This window comes from Symphalangus syndactylus, chromosome 13 (genome assembly GCF_028878055.3).
Source record: "Symphalangus syndactylus isolate Jambi chromosome 13, NHGRI_mSymSyn1-v2.1_pri, whole genome shotgun sequence".
NCBI lineage: Eukaryota > Metazoa > Chordata > Mammalia > Primates > Hylobatidae > Symphalangus > Symphalangus syndactylus.
The window spans coordinates 117,391,426-117,407,957 of NC_072435.2; the positions used below are offsets into that span (position 1 = coordinate 117,391,426).

Below are 16,532 nucleotides of genomic sequence, written 5' to 3' on the forward strand. Positions count from 1 at the left end.
AAAGTTGCATGAATAGTGTCTATCTGAAATTCAGTCTTTTCTTTAGAAGTCTTTTTTTTTTTTTGGAGATAGAGCCTCATTCTGTCACCCAGGCCGGAGTGCAGTGGTGTGATCTGTAAAGTCACCGTGAGCACTGACTTAGCACATACTGGACTGTTGCTCCTAGGAGAAATACAGGGTTGCGTTCCTGTGAGCTTTGTTTGTGATATTTTCATCAGCTGATCAATATGTAATCTTGTTTTATGTGTATTTCTGTTTAAAGATTCATATATATATATATATATGGTTGAGTTGTTACCATTGAACTCACAGCCCACAGGACTAGAACACATGCCTAAATAAAGTTTATCTAACATACTTGTTTTCTCCATATGTGTATCCATCATAACCTTCTTGCACTGAGGAATATTAGACTAATATATATATAAAATATATATTATATATATATTATATATAATATATATTATATATAGTATATATATATTTTTTTGAGACAGAGTTTCGCTCTTGTTGCCCAGGCTGGAGTGCAGTGGCACAATCTCTGCTCACTGCAACCTCCACCTTCTGGTTTCTTTCTTTTTTCTTTTTTTTTTTTTGAAACAAAGTCTTTCTTTGTTGCCCAGGCTCCAGTGCAGTGGCACAATCTCGGCACACTACAGCCTTTGCCTCCCAGGTTCAAGTGATTCTCCTGCCTCAGCCTCTTGAGTAGCTGGGATTATAGTCATGCACCACCATGCCCAGCTGATTTTTGTGTTTTTAATAGAGATGGGATTTTACCATGTTGGCCAGGCTGGTCTTGAACTCCTGACTTCAAGCAATCCACCTGCCTCGGCCTCCCAAAGTGCTAGGATTACAGGCGTGAGCCACGCGCCCAGCCCACCTTCTGGTTTCCAGCGATTCTCCTGCCTCAGCCTCCTGAATACTTGGGATTACAGGCACCGGCTACCACAGCCGGCTAATTTTTTGTATTTTTAGTAGATACAGTGTTTCGCTATGTCAGCCAGGCTGGTCTGGAACTCCTGACCCCGTGATCCACCCGCCTTGGCCTACCAAAGTGCTGGGATTACAGGCGTGAGCCACTGTGCCCGGCCTATTATTATATATATATTTTTTGAAACAGTCTCGCTCCGTCCCCCAGGCTGGAGTGCAGTGGCACAATCTCTGTTCACATGCAACTTCCGCTTCCTAGGGTCAAGTGATTCTTCTGCCTCAGCCTCCCAAATAGCTAGAATCACAGGAGCGTGCCACCACACCCAGCTAATTTTTGTATTTTTAGTAGACAGGGTATTTCACCATGTTGGCCAGGCTGGTCTCGAACTCCTGACCTCACGTTATCTGCCTGCCTCAGCCTCCCAAAGTGCTGGGATTACAGACATGAGCCACTGCTCCCTGTCTATTTTATTTTAGAGACAGGGTTTCCCTCTGTCACCCAGGCTGGAGTACAGTGGCATGACCATAGCTCACTGTAACCACCAACTCCTGAGCTGGAGTGATCCTCCCTGCAGTGAGCTCTGGTCACTCCACCTCCTGAGTAGCTAGGACCACAGGCACATATCACCATGCCCAGCATTTTTTTTTTTTTTTTTTTTTTTTTTTTTGAGATGGAGTTTCACTCTTACTGCCCAGGCTGGAGTGCAATGGTGCGATCTTGGCTCACAGCAATCTCCACCTCCCAGGTTCAAGCCATTCTCCTGCCTCGTCTCCTGAGTAGCTGGGATTACAGGCATGCGCCACTACGCCTGGCTAATTTTGTATTTTTAGTAGAGATGGGGTTTCTCCATGTTGGTCAGGCTGGTCTCGAACTCTGGACCTCAGGTGATCCGCCCACCTCGGCCTCCCAAAGTGCTGGGATTACAGGTGTGAGCCACCCCGCCCGGCTTTTTTTTTTTTTTTTTTTTGGAGATAGAGTTTTACTCTTGTTGCCCAGGCTAGAGTGCAATGGTGCGATCTCTGCTCACTGCAACTTCTGCTTCTTGGCTTCAAATGATTCTCCTTAGCCTCCTGGGTAGCTGGCATTACAGGTGCCCACCACAACACCCGGCTAATTTTTTTGTAGTTTTAGTAGAGATGGGGTTTCAACATGTTGGGCAGGCTTGTCTCAAACTCCTGACCTCAGGTGATCCACCCGCCTCGGCCTCCCAAAGTACTGGTATTACAGGCGTGAGGCACTGTGCCGCAGCCACGCCCAGCTAATTTTTCTAAAAAATTTTGTCGAGATGGGGTCTCGCTATGTTTCCAAAGCTGGTCTTGAACTCCTGAGCTCAAGTGATCCTCTCAGCCACCAAAAGCAGTGGGTTTGTAGGCATGAGCCACTGCACCCAGCTGGGAACCATTATAAATGGGAAAATCACCAACAAAAAGCATAAAAATGTAGAAAATGTGACACTAAGTAGACCGTGAAAAGGACACTTGTTTGCAGTATGAGAGCTGAGACAAGAAAGCAGAGTGTCCTCGTGCTCGACCTTAGCAAGCTGGCAAAGTCACAGACACTGACTGAAGTCTGAGGAGGAACTGTGTCTATCTTCCCCCTGAGGCATGTGCTGTAGTTACGCATATGGTCCTTCATGCCTAAATACTTCCTCCTAAAACTAAGGACATTTCTCTACATGACGACAATCCAGTGATCAAATCCAGGCAATTATCAGAACATTCCTGTTCAGTTTCCCAAATGTCCCAGTAATGTCCCTTCTAGTGACGTTTTTTCCACTTGAGGATTGTGTGTCACAATGAGATATCACTTCCTAGTCTCCTTTATTATTTTTATTTTATTATTTTTTTGAGATGGAGTCTCACTCTGTCGCCCAGGCTGGAGTGCAGTGGCGTGATCTTGGCTCACTGCAAACTCCACCTTCTAGGTTCAAGCAATTCTTCTGCCTCGGCCGCCCGAGTAGCTGGGCCCATCCGCCACCACGCCCGGCTAATTTTTGTATTTTTAGTAGAGAAGGTGTTTCACCATGTTGGCCAGGCTGGTCTCAAACTCCCAGTCTCCAGTGATCCCCTCGCCTTGGCCTTTCAAAGTGTTAGGATTACAGGCGTGAGCCACCACACCCAGCCTTAGTCTCCTTTAATTTGGAACAATTCCTCAGCCTTTTTGTTTGTTTATTTGTTTGTGTTTGAGACAGGGACTTGCTATGTCACCCAGGCTAGAGGGCAGCCTCAACCTCCTAGGCTCAAGCAATCCTTCCACCTCAGCCTCCTGAGTAGCTGGGAAGGCATATGCCACTACGCCTGGATGATGTTTGTATTTTTTATAGAAACAGGGCCTCTCTCTTGCCCAGGCTGGTCTTGAACTCCTGGCTTCAAGGGATCCTCCCATCTTGGCCTCCCAAAGGGCTGAGATTGCAGTTGTGAGCCACAGCACCCAGGCTAGCCTTTGTCTTTAAAAATTTTTTTGTCTGGGCTCAGTGGCTCACGCCTGTAATCCCAGAACTTTGAGAGGCCGAGGCGGGCAGATCACAAGGTCAGGAGATCGAAACCATCCTGGCTAACACGGTGAAACCCCGTCTCTACTAAAAAATACAAAAAGTTAGCTGGGCGTGGTGGCAGGTGCCTGTAGTCCCAGCTGCTTGGGAGGCTGAAGCAGGAGAATGGCGTGAACCCGGGAGGCGGAGCTTGCAGTGAGCCGAGATCGTGCCACTGCACTCCAGCCTGGGCGACAGAGAGAGACTCCATCTCAAAAAAAAACAAAACATAACAAAACAAAAAAAAAGGAATACAAAAATTAGCCGGTTGTGGTGGCGCATGCGTGTAATCCCAGCTACTCGGGAGACTGAGGCAGGAGAATCGCTTGAACCTGGGAGGTGGAGGTTGCAGTGAGCCAAGAGTGTGCCACTGCACTCCAGCCTGCTCGACAGAGCAAGACTCTGTCAAGAAAAAGAAAAAAAATCATTATGTGCAGTTGGTATTCTATGCACTATGCATCAACTCATTTAACTCTCAGCACCCTTGTATGGTGGGTACTATTATTATCTCCATTTTGCAGAAGGTAAAATTCATGCCTTTGGAAGTTAAGTAAATTGCCAGGATTTGAACCTGGATATCTGGCTCAGAGCCTAGGCCCTCACAAAGATCTTACCTGGGCTGATTCTGGCTTTGCTTGAAATGGGGGGCCGGGCGTGGTGGCTCACACCTGTAATTCCAGCACTATGGGAGGCTAAGGCAGGTGTATCACCTGAAGTCAGCAGTGTTTGAGACCAGCTTGACCAATATGGTGAAACCCCATCTCTACTAAAAACACAAAAATTAGCCAGGCGTGGTGGTGCGCACCTGTAATCCCAGCTACTCGGGAGGCTGAGGCAGGAGAATCATTTGAACCTGGGAGGTGGAGGTTGCAGTGAGCCGAGATCACAGCATTGTACTCCAGCCTGGGTGACAAGAGCAAAACTCTGGTCTCAAATAAATATATAAATACATCCATACATCCATACATCCATACATACATACATACATTAAAGAACTGTTGGAAGCCCTAGCTGCATGGGGCCACCTTCTTACAGAGCAACAATGATTAGCAGCTGCACTGCAGCCACACTCTCCCCAGGACCTATTTTTTTTTTTTTTTTTTTTGAGACAGAGTCTTTCTCTGTCCCCCAGGCTGGAGTGCGGTGGTGCGATCTCGGCTTACCGCAACCTCCACCTCCTGGGTTCACGCCATTCTCCTGCCTCAGCCTCCCGAGTAGCTGGGACCACAGGCGCCCGCCAACACGCCTGGCTAATTTTTTTTTTGTATTTTTTAGTAGAGACGGGGTTTCACCGTGTTAACCAGGATGGTCTCGATCTCCTGACCTCGTGATCCACCCGCCTCGGCCTCCCAAAGTGCTGGGATTACAGGCTTGAGCCACCGCGCCCGGCCAAGAGGACCTATTTTTTTCCACAGTCCACAGCACTCCCTCTTGTCTCACACCAGGCCACCTTCACTCATGTGACTTTCTTGGCCTCATTAGGCCTTTAAGTTTGAGATTTCTGTCTGTCCCAAACATCTAATACATAAAGTGGTTATGCTCACACCTGTAATCCCAGCACTTTAGGAGGATGAGGCAGGTAGATGACTTGAACCCGAGTTTGAGACCAGCCTGGGCAACATGGCAGAACCCTGTCTCTACACAAAATACAAAAATTAGTTGGGCATGGTGGCACGCGCCTGTAATCCTAGCTACTTGGAGGACTGAGGCTGGAAGGTGGCTTGAGTCTGGGAAGTAGAGGGTGCAAGCTACTTGGGGGACTGAGGCTGGAAAGTCGCTTGAGTCTGGGAAGTAGAGGGTGCAGTGAGCCTTGATCGTGTTGCTGGACTCCAGCCTGAGCAAGAGACCCTGTCTCAAAAAAGAAAAATTTAAACCAAGTTTTTAATTATTTTATAAAAGAATGTAGTCTGGCTGAAGTGAAATGTGAGTGGGGCATCGGCAGGCCTGATATTTCTCTTTCTCGTATCATTGTTGTCCCAGGTGCTTCACAGAACCCCAAGACTCTGGAGAAACACAGTTTGGAAAGCGTGGGCTGAAGTTCTTGTCCTGTGCGGACTGGGACACAGTGAACGGCAGCTTCGTAGTCTGGGTGGGGAAGGGGACCCTCCTTTTCCCTCCAGCAGCATCTGCAGTCCTGTGTCACATGCTCCGGGATCCACACTTCTTTTTTGTTTGTGTTTGTTTTGTTTTGTTTTGAGACGGAGTCTCATTCTGTTGCCTAGACTGGAGTACAGTGGTGAAATCTTGGCTCACTGCAACCTCCGCCTCCCGGGTTCAAAGGATCCTCCTGCCTCAGCCTCCCAAGTAGCTGGGATTATAGGTGCACACTACCACGCCTGGCTAATTTTTGTATTTTTTGGTACAGATGGAGGTTTCACCATGTTGGCCAGGCTAGTCTTGAACTCCTGGCCTCATGTGATCCACCCGCTTCAGCCTCCCAAAGTGTTGGGACTACAGGCATGAGCCACCACGCCTGGCCTAATCCACACTTCTGAAGGGTATCAAGGTAGGATGGGGGAGGGACCTCTGTGAACCCCCACTGCTTCCCAGAGAAGTCCTGGACTTTTTTTTTTTTTTTGAGACCAAGTCTCTGTTGCCCAAGTTGGAGTGCAGTGGCGTGATTTCGGCTCACTGCAACCTCTGCCTCCCAGGTTCAAGGGATTCTCCTGCCTCGGCCTCCCGAGTAGCTGGGACTACAGGCATAAGCCACCAAGCCCGGCTAATTTTTGTATTTTTAGCAGAGATGGGCTTTCACCACACTGGCCAGGCTGGTTTCCAACTCCTGACCTCAGGTGATCCACCTGCCTCAGCCTCCCAAAGTGCTGTGATTACAGGCGTGAGCTACCGCACCCGGCTGTGCTGGACATCTTTACGTATTCCCCTAAGACAGCTACCTCCCTACTTCTGCAGGGATGCAAAACCCAGCTGGAATCATTTCTGGGCTAGGATCCTGTTGTCTTGGGTTCTCGTTCCTAAACTGGCCGGGACTCAAGACTCATCAGCCTAGCTTGTCAAATGCAGGTTTCGAAGCCCTTGGAGGATTCTCATTTAAGTAGGTCTGGGTGTGTCTTTGGAATCTATTTCTAACAAGCACCCCAGGTGCTCTCACACCCAGGCAACTTAGACAAACAGTCCTAGTTAGGAGCACAGTCTCTTTAACTTCATTTTTATTTACACTTTGAATACATAATACATTCACATGGTTCCAAACACAACAGAGAAAAGTTGTTCTTCAGCTCCTGTTCCCAAGTCCCCAATTCTCCCCAGAGACAACCATCTTTGCCAGTTTATTGTGTTCAAATCTAGCGACATTTTATACATAAACAAGCACACCCTCTTCCCACTTTTTTTTTTTTTTTTTTTTTTTTGCGATGGAGTCTCTGTTGCCCAGGCTGGAGAGCAGCGGCACAATCTCGGCTCGGCGTGATCTTGGCTCACCACTACCTCCGCCTCCTGGGTTCAAGTGATTCTCCTGCCTCAGCCTCCTGAGTAGCTGGGATTACAGGCACACTCCATCACACCCAGCTAATTTTTGTATTTGTAGTACAGACAGGGTTTCACCATGTTGGTCAGGCCGGTCTCGAACTCCTGACCTCTTGATCCACCTGCCTTGGCCTCCCAAAGTGCTAGGATTACAGGCATGAGCCACCATGCCCAGCCCCCACTTTTTCTTTAAAAATGGTAACCCTTTATATACATTCTTCTGCACATTAAGAGCAGCTAGACCTAAGTTTAAGCACAGTACTAGCTTGATGACTTGTGATCCTCCCTGAACCTCAGCTTCCTCCTCTAAAATGGCAGTAATAGCAAGACACCTCACTGTTGTCGGGGAGTCCCAGGAGAGAATGCTTGCTGTGAAGCTGTCAGCATAGGGCCTGGAATAGAGTGAGTGCTCCATATCTGGAAGTTATGATTAATTCTGCGTCCTAGGGTGGCCAGGCGGGGCTTCCCAGTACCAGAGGTACAGACTGAGAACCACACCCTTGGTGAGGCCACCCTACTTATGACTTAGGGGGCAGAGAGAACCTCAGTAAGGTCAGTGGTCTTTATTGAGGCTTTACTATGTGCTATGTGCCTCTTGCTGAGAGGTCTTAGCTAGAATCGTGGTATTTCAGGGTTTCTCAACATTTTTTTTTTTTTTTGAGATGGTGTCTTGCTGTGTCGCCCAGGCTGGAGTGCAATGGCGCAATCTCGGCTCACTGCAACCTTTGTCACCCAGGTTCAAGCGATTCTCCTGCCTCAGCCTCCCGAGTAGTTGGGATTACAGGTGCTGAATTTTTTTTTTTGTAGCATGGTGATATTGCACCATGCTTAACCACATCCCTGGTCTTTACTCACTCAATGCCAGTAGCCTTCTTCCTGCCTGTTGTGACATCAACAATGTCATACATTGCCAAATGTCCCCAAGAAAGAGTGGGGCTGAGGGAGGACAAAATCCTACCCACAGTTTAAAACCATCGCCTTATCTCATCCTCACAGTAACTAACCACAGTAACCCCAGGTGGTAAGTACTGTTAGTGCCCCATATTGCAAGTGAGGAGACCAACAGAACAGAGTTTGGGTGACATTCCCAAGAACACACAGCTCCGAGATTCACGCCCAAGCAGTGTGACTCCAGAGCTCACCTGCCCATTACACAAGAGAACATCTGATCTCTCAAGAATGTTGCCCTGCTTGGCCGGGAGCAGTGGCTTACACCTGTAATCCCAGCACTTTGGGAGGCTGAGGTGTGCAGATCACGAGGTCAGGAGATTGAGACCATCCTGGCCAACATGGTGATACCCTGTCTCTACTAAAAATACAAAAGATTAGCCAGCCTTGGTGGCAGGTGCCTGTAATCCCAGCTACTCGGGAGGCTGAGGCAGGATAATCGCTTGAACCAGGGAGGCGGAGGTTGCAATGAGCCGAGATTGTGCCACTGCACTCCAGCCTGGGTGACAGAGCGAGACTCTGCCTCAAAAAAAAAAAAAGGCCAGGCTCGGTGGCTCACGCCTGTAATCCCAGCACTTTAGGAGGCTGAGCGGGGCAGATCACGAGGTCAGGAGTTCAAGACTAGCCTGACCAACATGGTGATATCCCATCGCTACTAAAAATACAAAAATTAGCTGGGTGCAGTTGCATGCGCCTGTAATCCCAGCTACTCAGGAGGCTGAGGTAGGAGAATCGCTTGAACATGGGAGGCAGAGGTTGCAGTGAGCTGAGATCACGCCACTGCATTCCAGCCTGGGCGATAGAGGGAGACTACGTCTCAAAAAAAAAAAAAAAAAAAATCACCTGGGGAATTTTCTGAAAGCTCAGGCCTCACCCCAGATGAATTAGATGTGAACCTGTGAATCTCTGGGCGTGGGATCTGGGCTTCCACAGCTTTGTAAAGTTTCCACGGGATTTCAAGATTGAGAGCCCTGTGTTAGGCTGAGAAGTGATCAGGAAATTTTATAATCTCAAATCTTGGCAGCCAGTGTGGCAGGATGCAGGCCTTCTCTCTGGGTCATCTGGGTTATCTCACAGGGGACCTGCCATTTCTTTCTTTTTCTTTTCCTTTCTTTTATATTTTTAAATTTTTTTGTAGGGTCAGGGTCTTGCTATGTTGCCTAGGCTGGTCTCGAACTCCTGGCCTCAAGAAGTCCTCTTACCTTGGCCTCCCAAGTTCTGGGATTACAGGAATGAGCCACTGCAACCGGCCTAAGACCTGCCCTTACTCCCCCAAGCTAAGCCCAGGCAGCCCAGCCAAGGCAGGTCTTCCCTCTTCTAAACCTGAAAGCCCTGCTGAGCCCCTCGAGTGCCCCATCCTTATCCCATAGGCCCAGGCTTATACCACTTGGTTATTCTTTATTCTCATGCACTCCAGGATGAGATCAGAGAATGAAGAGGGTCCCGAGGACAGCCTGGGAGAGAAGCACCGGCCTTCCTATTGGCAAGGAACGACCCAGTGCTGGGGGGGGTGAGGGGCCCTCTGAGGGTGCCAGGGGCATGCCTGGAGCCGCTGCTGACTCCTCCAGCCAGAGCCGCACTGGTCTGAGCGATCGGGTGACACAGGCTTGAATTTCTCCTGAAGCGTTTGTGTTCTCTGCAGGAGAGAGGGGGATGGTGGAGCTGGCATTTGAAAGACGCTGTACCAATGTCCTCAAATCCTCAAATCGTGCCCAGGAGGGCTTGGACTGGACAAGACCCCACTGGACAGATGTGTAAATGGAGGCTGAAGGCCAACTGCCTTACTCAAGGGTGTTCAGAAGCCAGGAGACCACCTCCTTTCAACCCCGTGCCAGCCCAGTTGTGTGGCCCAGGGTGCAAATAGAAGGTTTAGGGCGGGACTGGAATGCACTGGTCTTCAGTGAAATGGTTGGTTTGTTTGTTTGTTTGTTTGTTTTTTGAGACAGAGTCTCACTCAGACTGGAGTGCAGTGGCACAGTCTCAGCTCACTGCAACCTCCGCCTCTCGGGTTCAAGCAATTCTCTGCCTTAGCCTCCTAAGTAGCTAGAATTACAGGTGCCCGCCCCCACGCCCAGCTAATTTTTGTGTTTTTAGTACAGATGGGGTTTCACCATCTTGGCCAAGCTAGTCTTGAACTCCTGACCTCGTGATCCACCCACCTCGGCCTCCCAAAGTGCTGGGATTACAGGCGTGAGCCACCGTGCCCGGTGAGTTTTGTTTTTTTGAGACAGAGTCCCATTCTGTCACCCAGGCTGGAGTGCAGTGGTGTGATCTCAGCTCACTGCAACCTTCACCTCCCGGGTTCAAGTGATTCCCCTGCCTCAGCCTCTCGAGTAGCTGGGACTACAGGTGCCTGCCACCACGCCTGGCTAATTTTTGTATTTTTGGTAGAGGCGGAGTTTCACCATGTTGGCCAGGCTGGTCTCGAATTCCTGACCTCAAGTGATCCGCCTGCCTTGGCCTCCCAAAGTGCTGGGATTAAAGGCAAGAGCCACCACGGCCGGTCAAAAAGGGTTTTGAAGAGGAAGAGTCAAAAAGCACACCTGGACTGTAGGAGGCAAGAAGCCTGCCCTCTCTGGTCTTGCTCCCCCACTCCCCCACCCCAAGCCCTTTGAAGACCCCAGGAGATCTGTGCATTGTTCCGGGCCCTGGAGCAGCCTCAGCCACGTCAGAACTTGGCAGGCGTGCCCACCCCTCACCTGGCATCAATCTCCTTCCTCTGTCTTCCTGAACATGCCCAAGGCTTCCGCCAGCACACCATCAGGGTCTAGGATTTTGACCTGGAGGGAAATACCAAGAAGTTGGTTTGGAGAGCATGGAGGACCCAGGCTGCCAGCCTTGACTGGCGCTGCCTGCCCTGTGGGGTGCTGCCAGCCTCATCAGGAGCCACCTCCCTTGCTAGGGATGACCTGACTGAAAACAAAACCTTGTCTGTTCCCTGTCTGGGCTGGGCTGGGCCTGGCAGGTCTGGGCTGGGCATGGCTGGGGATGCTGGCTTCTGTCTCAGGCTGGGGGTGGCCACAGGGCCCTGGTGAGGGCTGCCCACCTCAGGAATGGGGAACTGAGTGGGCTCAGGGGCTTCGTCACGGCCAAAGTCGATCATCGTCCCGCATTTGGCCATATTGTCCACCCAGAAGCCTTCAAACAGCTGGCCATGGTCCAGATGGAAGAAACGCCCGGCCCCGTTCTTCATGCCACTCTCCCAGCAGCCCTCATAGCGGTTCCCGTTCTCTGGGGGAAAGGACAGGGAGGTGTGGTGCAGGGTACACCAAACTAAGCTAGACCCCCAGGGGTCGCTCTTCCAGAGCTCAGTGCAAATCCCAACACACTGGGAGGCCAAGATGGGATGCTCATAAGCCCAGGAGGTCAAGACCAGCCTGAGCAACATAGTGAGACTCCCATCTCTGCAAAAACAATTTTTTTAAAATTAGCTGGGCATAGTGGTGTGCACCTATAGTCCCAGCTACTTGGGAGGCTGAGGTGGGAGGATGGCTTGAGCTCAAGAAGTTGAGGCTGCAGTGAACTGAGATTGCCCCACAGCACTCCAGCCTGGGTGACAACCTCCGCCTCCCGAGTTCAAGCGATTCTCCTGCCTCAGCCTCCTGAGTAGCTGGGATTACAGGTGTGCGCCACCACACACAGCTAGTTTTTGTATTTTTAGTAGAGACGGGGTTTCTCCATGTTGGTCAGGCTGATCTCAGACTCCTGACCTCATGATCCGCCCGCCTCTGCCTCCCAAAGTGCTGGGATTACAGGCATGAGCCACCGCACCTGGTCTTTTTTTAAAAATTGAGATGTAAGTTCATATAACATAAGTTGACCATTTTGAAGTGTATAGTTCAGTGGCATTTAGTACATTCACAATGCTGTGCAACCATTACCTCTGTCTAGTTTCAAAACGTTTTAATCACCCCCAAAGGAAACCCTGTGCCCATTAAGCAGCCATTCCCCACCCCCGCTAATGTCACCACCCCCATGGTCCTAGGCAACCATTAGTCTACTTTCTGTCTCTGTGGAGTTGCGTGTTCTAAAAATGTCATATAAATAGCATCATATATATGTGACCTTTTGTGACTGAGGGGAGGGATAGGGTCCTCTTCCTCTCCTGTCCCACATTGACACAAGGGCCAGTGTGAGACAAGAGTGTGGGGTGTGGCCTGTCTCTGTGGGACCAGATGGGCGTGGCCAGCTCGCTACCGGGGGCGGGGGCGGGGGCGGAGGCGGGTGGGCGGGGCCGGCGGGGGCGGGGCACTCACTCAGGCGCAGCATGCCTTCCCCGTTGGGCTTGTCGTTCTCCCACTGTCCCTCATAGATGTCGCCGTTGCTGTAGTACATGCGGCCCCACCCGCTGCGCTGGCTGCCACACCACTCACCCTCATAATACTCCTTGGGTCCGAAAAACTGGATCCCATAACCCTGAAAGTACCAAGATGCTACTATTCAGGGCGCCCCCCAACACCAGGAAAGCCCACCGCCTTCCCAGGCACCCCTAGAGCCACATACCCCAGCTTCTTCCTTCTTCCTCAGCCCTACGTCCAAGCGGAGGGGAGGGTCGTGTCTTAGCGGAGGATCCTTTTTTTTTTTTTTTTTTTTTAGACAGAGCTCCACTCTGTCACCCAGGCTGGAGTGCAGTGGTGTGATCTCGGCTCATTGTAACCTCCGTCCTCCAGGTTCAAGTGATTCTCCTGCCTCAGCCTCCTGAGCAGCTGGGATTACAGACACACACCACCATGCCCTGCTAATTTTTGTATTTTTAGGAGAGACAGGATTTCACCATGTTGGCCAGGCTGGTCTTGAACTCCTGACTTCAAGTGATCCGCCCGCCTCAGCCTCCCAAAGTGCTGCGATTATAGGTGTGAGCCACAGTGCCCACCAATAATGTCTTGAAGGATCTCCCCATGCTCCGTTTCTCTCTGTCCCTCTGCTGCCTCCTCCATGCAGCTGGTCATTAAACTCCCTCCTTACTGACCCACCCTCTCCTCTCTCATCCCCACCCCACCATGCACCATGCAGCCCCTACAGCGCCAGAGGATTCTTTAAATTGCCCATCTAGGCTGGGCGCTGTGGCTCACCGGCTCACTTTAGGAGGCTGAGGTGGGTGGATCACTTGAGGTCAGGAGTTTGAGACCAGCCTGGCCAACATCGTGAAACCCTATCTCTACTAAAAATACAAAAAATTAGCTGGGCGTGATGGCGGCACCTGTGATCCCAGTTACTCGGGAGGCTGAGGCAAGAGAATCACTTGAACCTGGGAGATGGAGGTTGCAGTGAGCTGAGAACGCACGGTAGCCTAGGTGACGGGGTGAGACACTGTCTCAAAAAAAAAAAAAAATCACCCATCTGATCATGCTCGCCCCCCTCCCACTCTTATTCTGACCCAGAAAAATGAACATAAACACCATACTTAGCCTGGAGTGGTGGCTTATGCCTGTAATCCCAGCACTTTGGGAGGCCGAGGCAGGTGGATCACCTGAGGTCAAGAGTTTTAGACCAGCCTGACCAACATGGCAAAACCCTGTCTCTACTAAAAATACAAAAAATTAGCTGAGTGTGGTGGCGGGCACCTGTAATACTAGCTACTTGGGAGGCTGAGGCAGAAGAATTGCTTGAACCCAGTAGTCGGAGGTTGCAGTGAGCCCAGATCGCGCCATTGCACTCCCGCCTGGGCAACAGAGCAAGACTGTCTCAAAAAACAAACAAACAAACAAAAAACACCACACTTAGGCTGGGCGCTGTGGCTCACGCTTGTAATCCGAGCAATCTGGGAGGCCGAGGCAGGCGGATCACGAGGTCCGGAGATCGAGACCATCCTGGCTAACATGGTGAAAACCCGTCTCTACTAAAAATATGAAAAATTAGCTGGGTGTGGTGTCGGGTGCCCGTAGTCCCAGCTGCTGGGGTAGGCTGAGGCAGGAGAAGGGCGTGAACCAGGAGGTGGAGTTTGCAGTGAGCCAAGATCGCGCCAATGCACTCCAGCCTGGGCAACAGAGACAGACTCCATCTCAAAAAAAAAGCAAAAACAAAAAACACCACACTTAGTGTCCAACCACAGGGAAACAAGGTCTGTTTGCAGATCACACCCGAGGAGGTTGGGTTGAGAAGCCAAGTCTACTCCTCAAAATCCTGATTTCCCACGTATCCCTGAGGGCCCCCGCAACTCTTCTCCTCACTCCTGCCCCAGGGCAGACACGCTCTGCTGTTTTACATCTCCTTCCCTTTGCTATTTTTTTGCCTCCCATCTTTCTCCCTTTTTTGTCTTCCTGGCTAACTCCCAACATCTTTTAGTGTCACCTCCTACAGGAAGCCTGCCCTGAATTCCCTCTTTTTGAGACAAGTCTTACTCTGTTGTCCAGGCTGAAGTGCAGTGGCACCACCATAGCTCAGTATAGCCTCAGCCTCCTGAGATCAAGCAATCCTCCTGCCTCAGCCTTTTGAAAATGTGGGACTACAGATGTGCACCACAACATCCAGCTAATTATTATTATTATATGGTTTTATTTATTTATTTATTTTTATTTATTTATTTTTTTTTTTGAGACGGAGTCTCGCTCTGTTGCCCAGGCTGGAGTGCAGTGGCGCGATCTCGGCTCACTGCAAGCTCCGCCTCCCAGGTTCACGCCATTCTCCTGCCTCAGGCTCTCCGAGTAGCTGGGACTACAGGCGCCCGCCACCACGCCCGGCTAATTTTTTTGTATTTTTAGTAGAGACGGGGTTTCACCGTGGTCTCGATCTCCTGACCTCGTGATCCGCCCGCCTCGGCCTCCCAAAGTGCTGGGATTACAAGCGTGAGCCACTGTGCCCGGCCTATTTATTTATTTATTTATTTATTTTGAGATGGAGTCTCACTCTGTTGTCTGGGCTGAAGTGCAGTGGCGCAATCTCGGTTCACTGCCACCTCTGCCTCCCGGCTTCAAGCGATTCTAATGTCTCCGTCTCCCTAGCTGGGACTACAGGTACACAACACTATGCCCAGCTAATTTTTTTGTATTTTTATTTAGTAGAGACAGGGGTTTCACCATGTTGGCCTGGCTAGTCTCGAACTCCTGACCTCAAGTGATACACCCCCGTCGGCCTCCCAAATTGCTGGGATTACAGGCGTGAGCCATTGTGCCTAGCCTTCTGCCCTGAATTCTCTAGGCTGGGCTTAATGACCTTTCTCTGGGCCCCCTGTGAAAACATCCCTCCTGACACCATATTCTATGTAAATTGGTTATTCGGGGGCTTTCTCTTCCTACTTGCCAATAAACAGTTTGGGAGCAGAGAACATGAAACCCTGGGCTCTACCACTTGCTAGCTGTGTGACTCCAGGCAAGACTGAAACTGCCTTTGCAAAATTATGACTGAGACAGTGAAAGAGATTTAACTCAACCGACTCCATCTTGCTTCTAACCTCTAAGCTGTCCATGTCCATTCCTGGGCTTAAGCTGAACTAACTTTGGGAGAAACTTAGTTTATAGTTTAAACAAAGACAGTAACAGCCCTTTCCCGAAGACCTCCTTCTTGCCTGGGGACTACATTGCCTTTGTAGGATTAACATTAGCTACAAGATTATAAATTATGGTTTAGGAGTCATGCAGCTGGAAGCTACAAGATTCTGACCCTCCCTAAACTGCTCCCAAGATCAGTGCTTAAGATATTTTGCAGACCTTGCACTTGATGGATCAGCTGGCACTACCCAAATCAATAAACTGATTTATGTGATCTTGTGGCCCCCCAGACCCAGGAACTGACTCAGGGCAAGAAGACAGCTTTGACTCCCTATGATTTCATCTCTGACCAATCACATTGCCTGGCTCACTGTCTTTCCCCCACCCACCAAGTTATCCTTAAAAACTCTGCAGCCAGAATGTTCGGGGAGACTGATTTGAGTAATAATACAACTCAGGGCCAGGCGCGGTGGCTCATGCCTGTAATCATAGCACTTTGGGAGGCCCAGGCTGGTGGATCACCTGAGGTCAGGAGTTCGAGACCAGCCTGGCCAATATGGAGAAACTCTGTCTCTACTAAAAATACAAAATTAGCAGTGTGTGATGCCACATGCCTGTAATCCCAGCTACTCGGGAGACTGAGGCAGGAGAACCGCTTGAACCCAGGAGGCAGAGGTTGCGGTGAGCCGAGATCATGCCATTGCACTCCAGCCTGGCAACAAGAGCGAAACTCCATCTCAAATAATAAATAAATAAATAAATAAATAATAATAATAATAATAATACAACTCAGGTCTCCCACACAGCCAGTTCTGTGTTAATTACACTTTCTCTATTGCAATTCCCCTGTCTTGATGAATCGGCTCTGTCTAGGGAGCAAGAGGATAGCTTTGACTCCCTATGATTTTATCTCTGACCAATCAGCACTCCTGGTTCACTGTCTTTCCCCCACCCACCAAGTTATCCTTAAAAACTCTGCTGCCGGAATGTTCGGGGAGACTGATTTGAGTAATAATACAACTCGGGGCCAGGCACGGGCAAGGTGAACCCCTTGGACAGTTACAAGACACCTCATCTCTTCGAGCTTGTTTGCTTATCGATAAAATGGGCATGAAGATGATAACGATGATGAGCTGTTGCTGTGAGAGTTAACTGAATATTAAATGTGTTTCAGGCCGGGCGCGGTGGCTCACGCCTGTAATCCCAGCACTTT

General features: G+C 50.0%; 1 protein-coding gene across 6 annotated transcripts in view; it reads right to left on the bottom strand.

Annotated features, from left to right (window-relative positions):
* MORN3 (MORN repeat containing 3) overlaps positions 1-16,532 on the bottom strand; it is a 43,647-nt gene that overhangs the window by 13,487 nt on the left and 13,628 nt on the right. For 2 of the 6 annotated variants that reach the window (XM_055236946.2, XM_063614726.1), the window contains exons 3-6: positions 12,149-12,308; positions 10,939-11,123; positions 10,592-10,672; positions 9,271-9,528 (exon numbers count right to left, since the gene is read on the bottom strand). In XM_055236946.2, coding sequence (XP_055092921.1) covers positions 10,598-10,672; positions 10,939-11,123; positions 12,149-12,308 — 420 coding nt within the window. In that variant the 3' untranslated portion in view covers positions 9,271-9,528; positions 10,592-10,597. Of the gene's footprint in view, positions 1-5,665; positions 5,685-9,270; positions 9,555-10,591; positions 10,673-10,938; positions 11,124-12,148; positions 12,309-16,532 lie in introns of those variants that run through there. The other 4 variants (XM_063614729.1, XM_063614728.1, XM_063614730.1 and 1 more) reach the window with 3 other exon arrangements.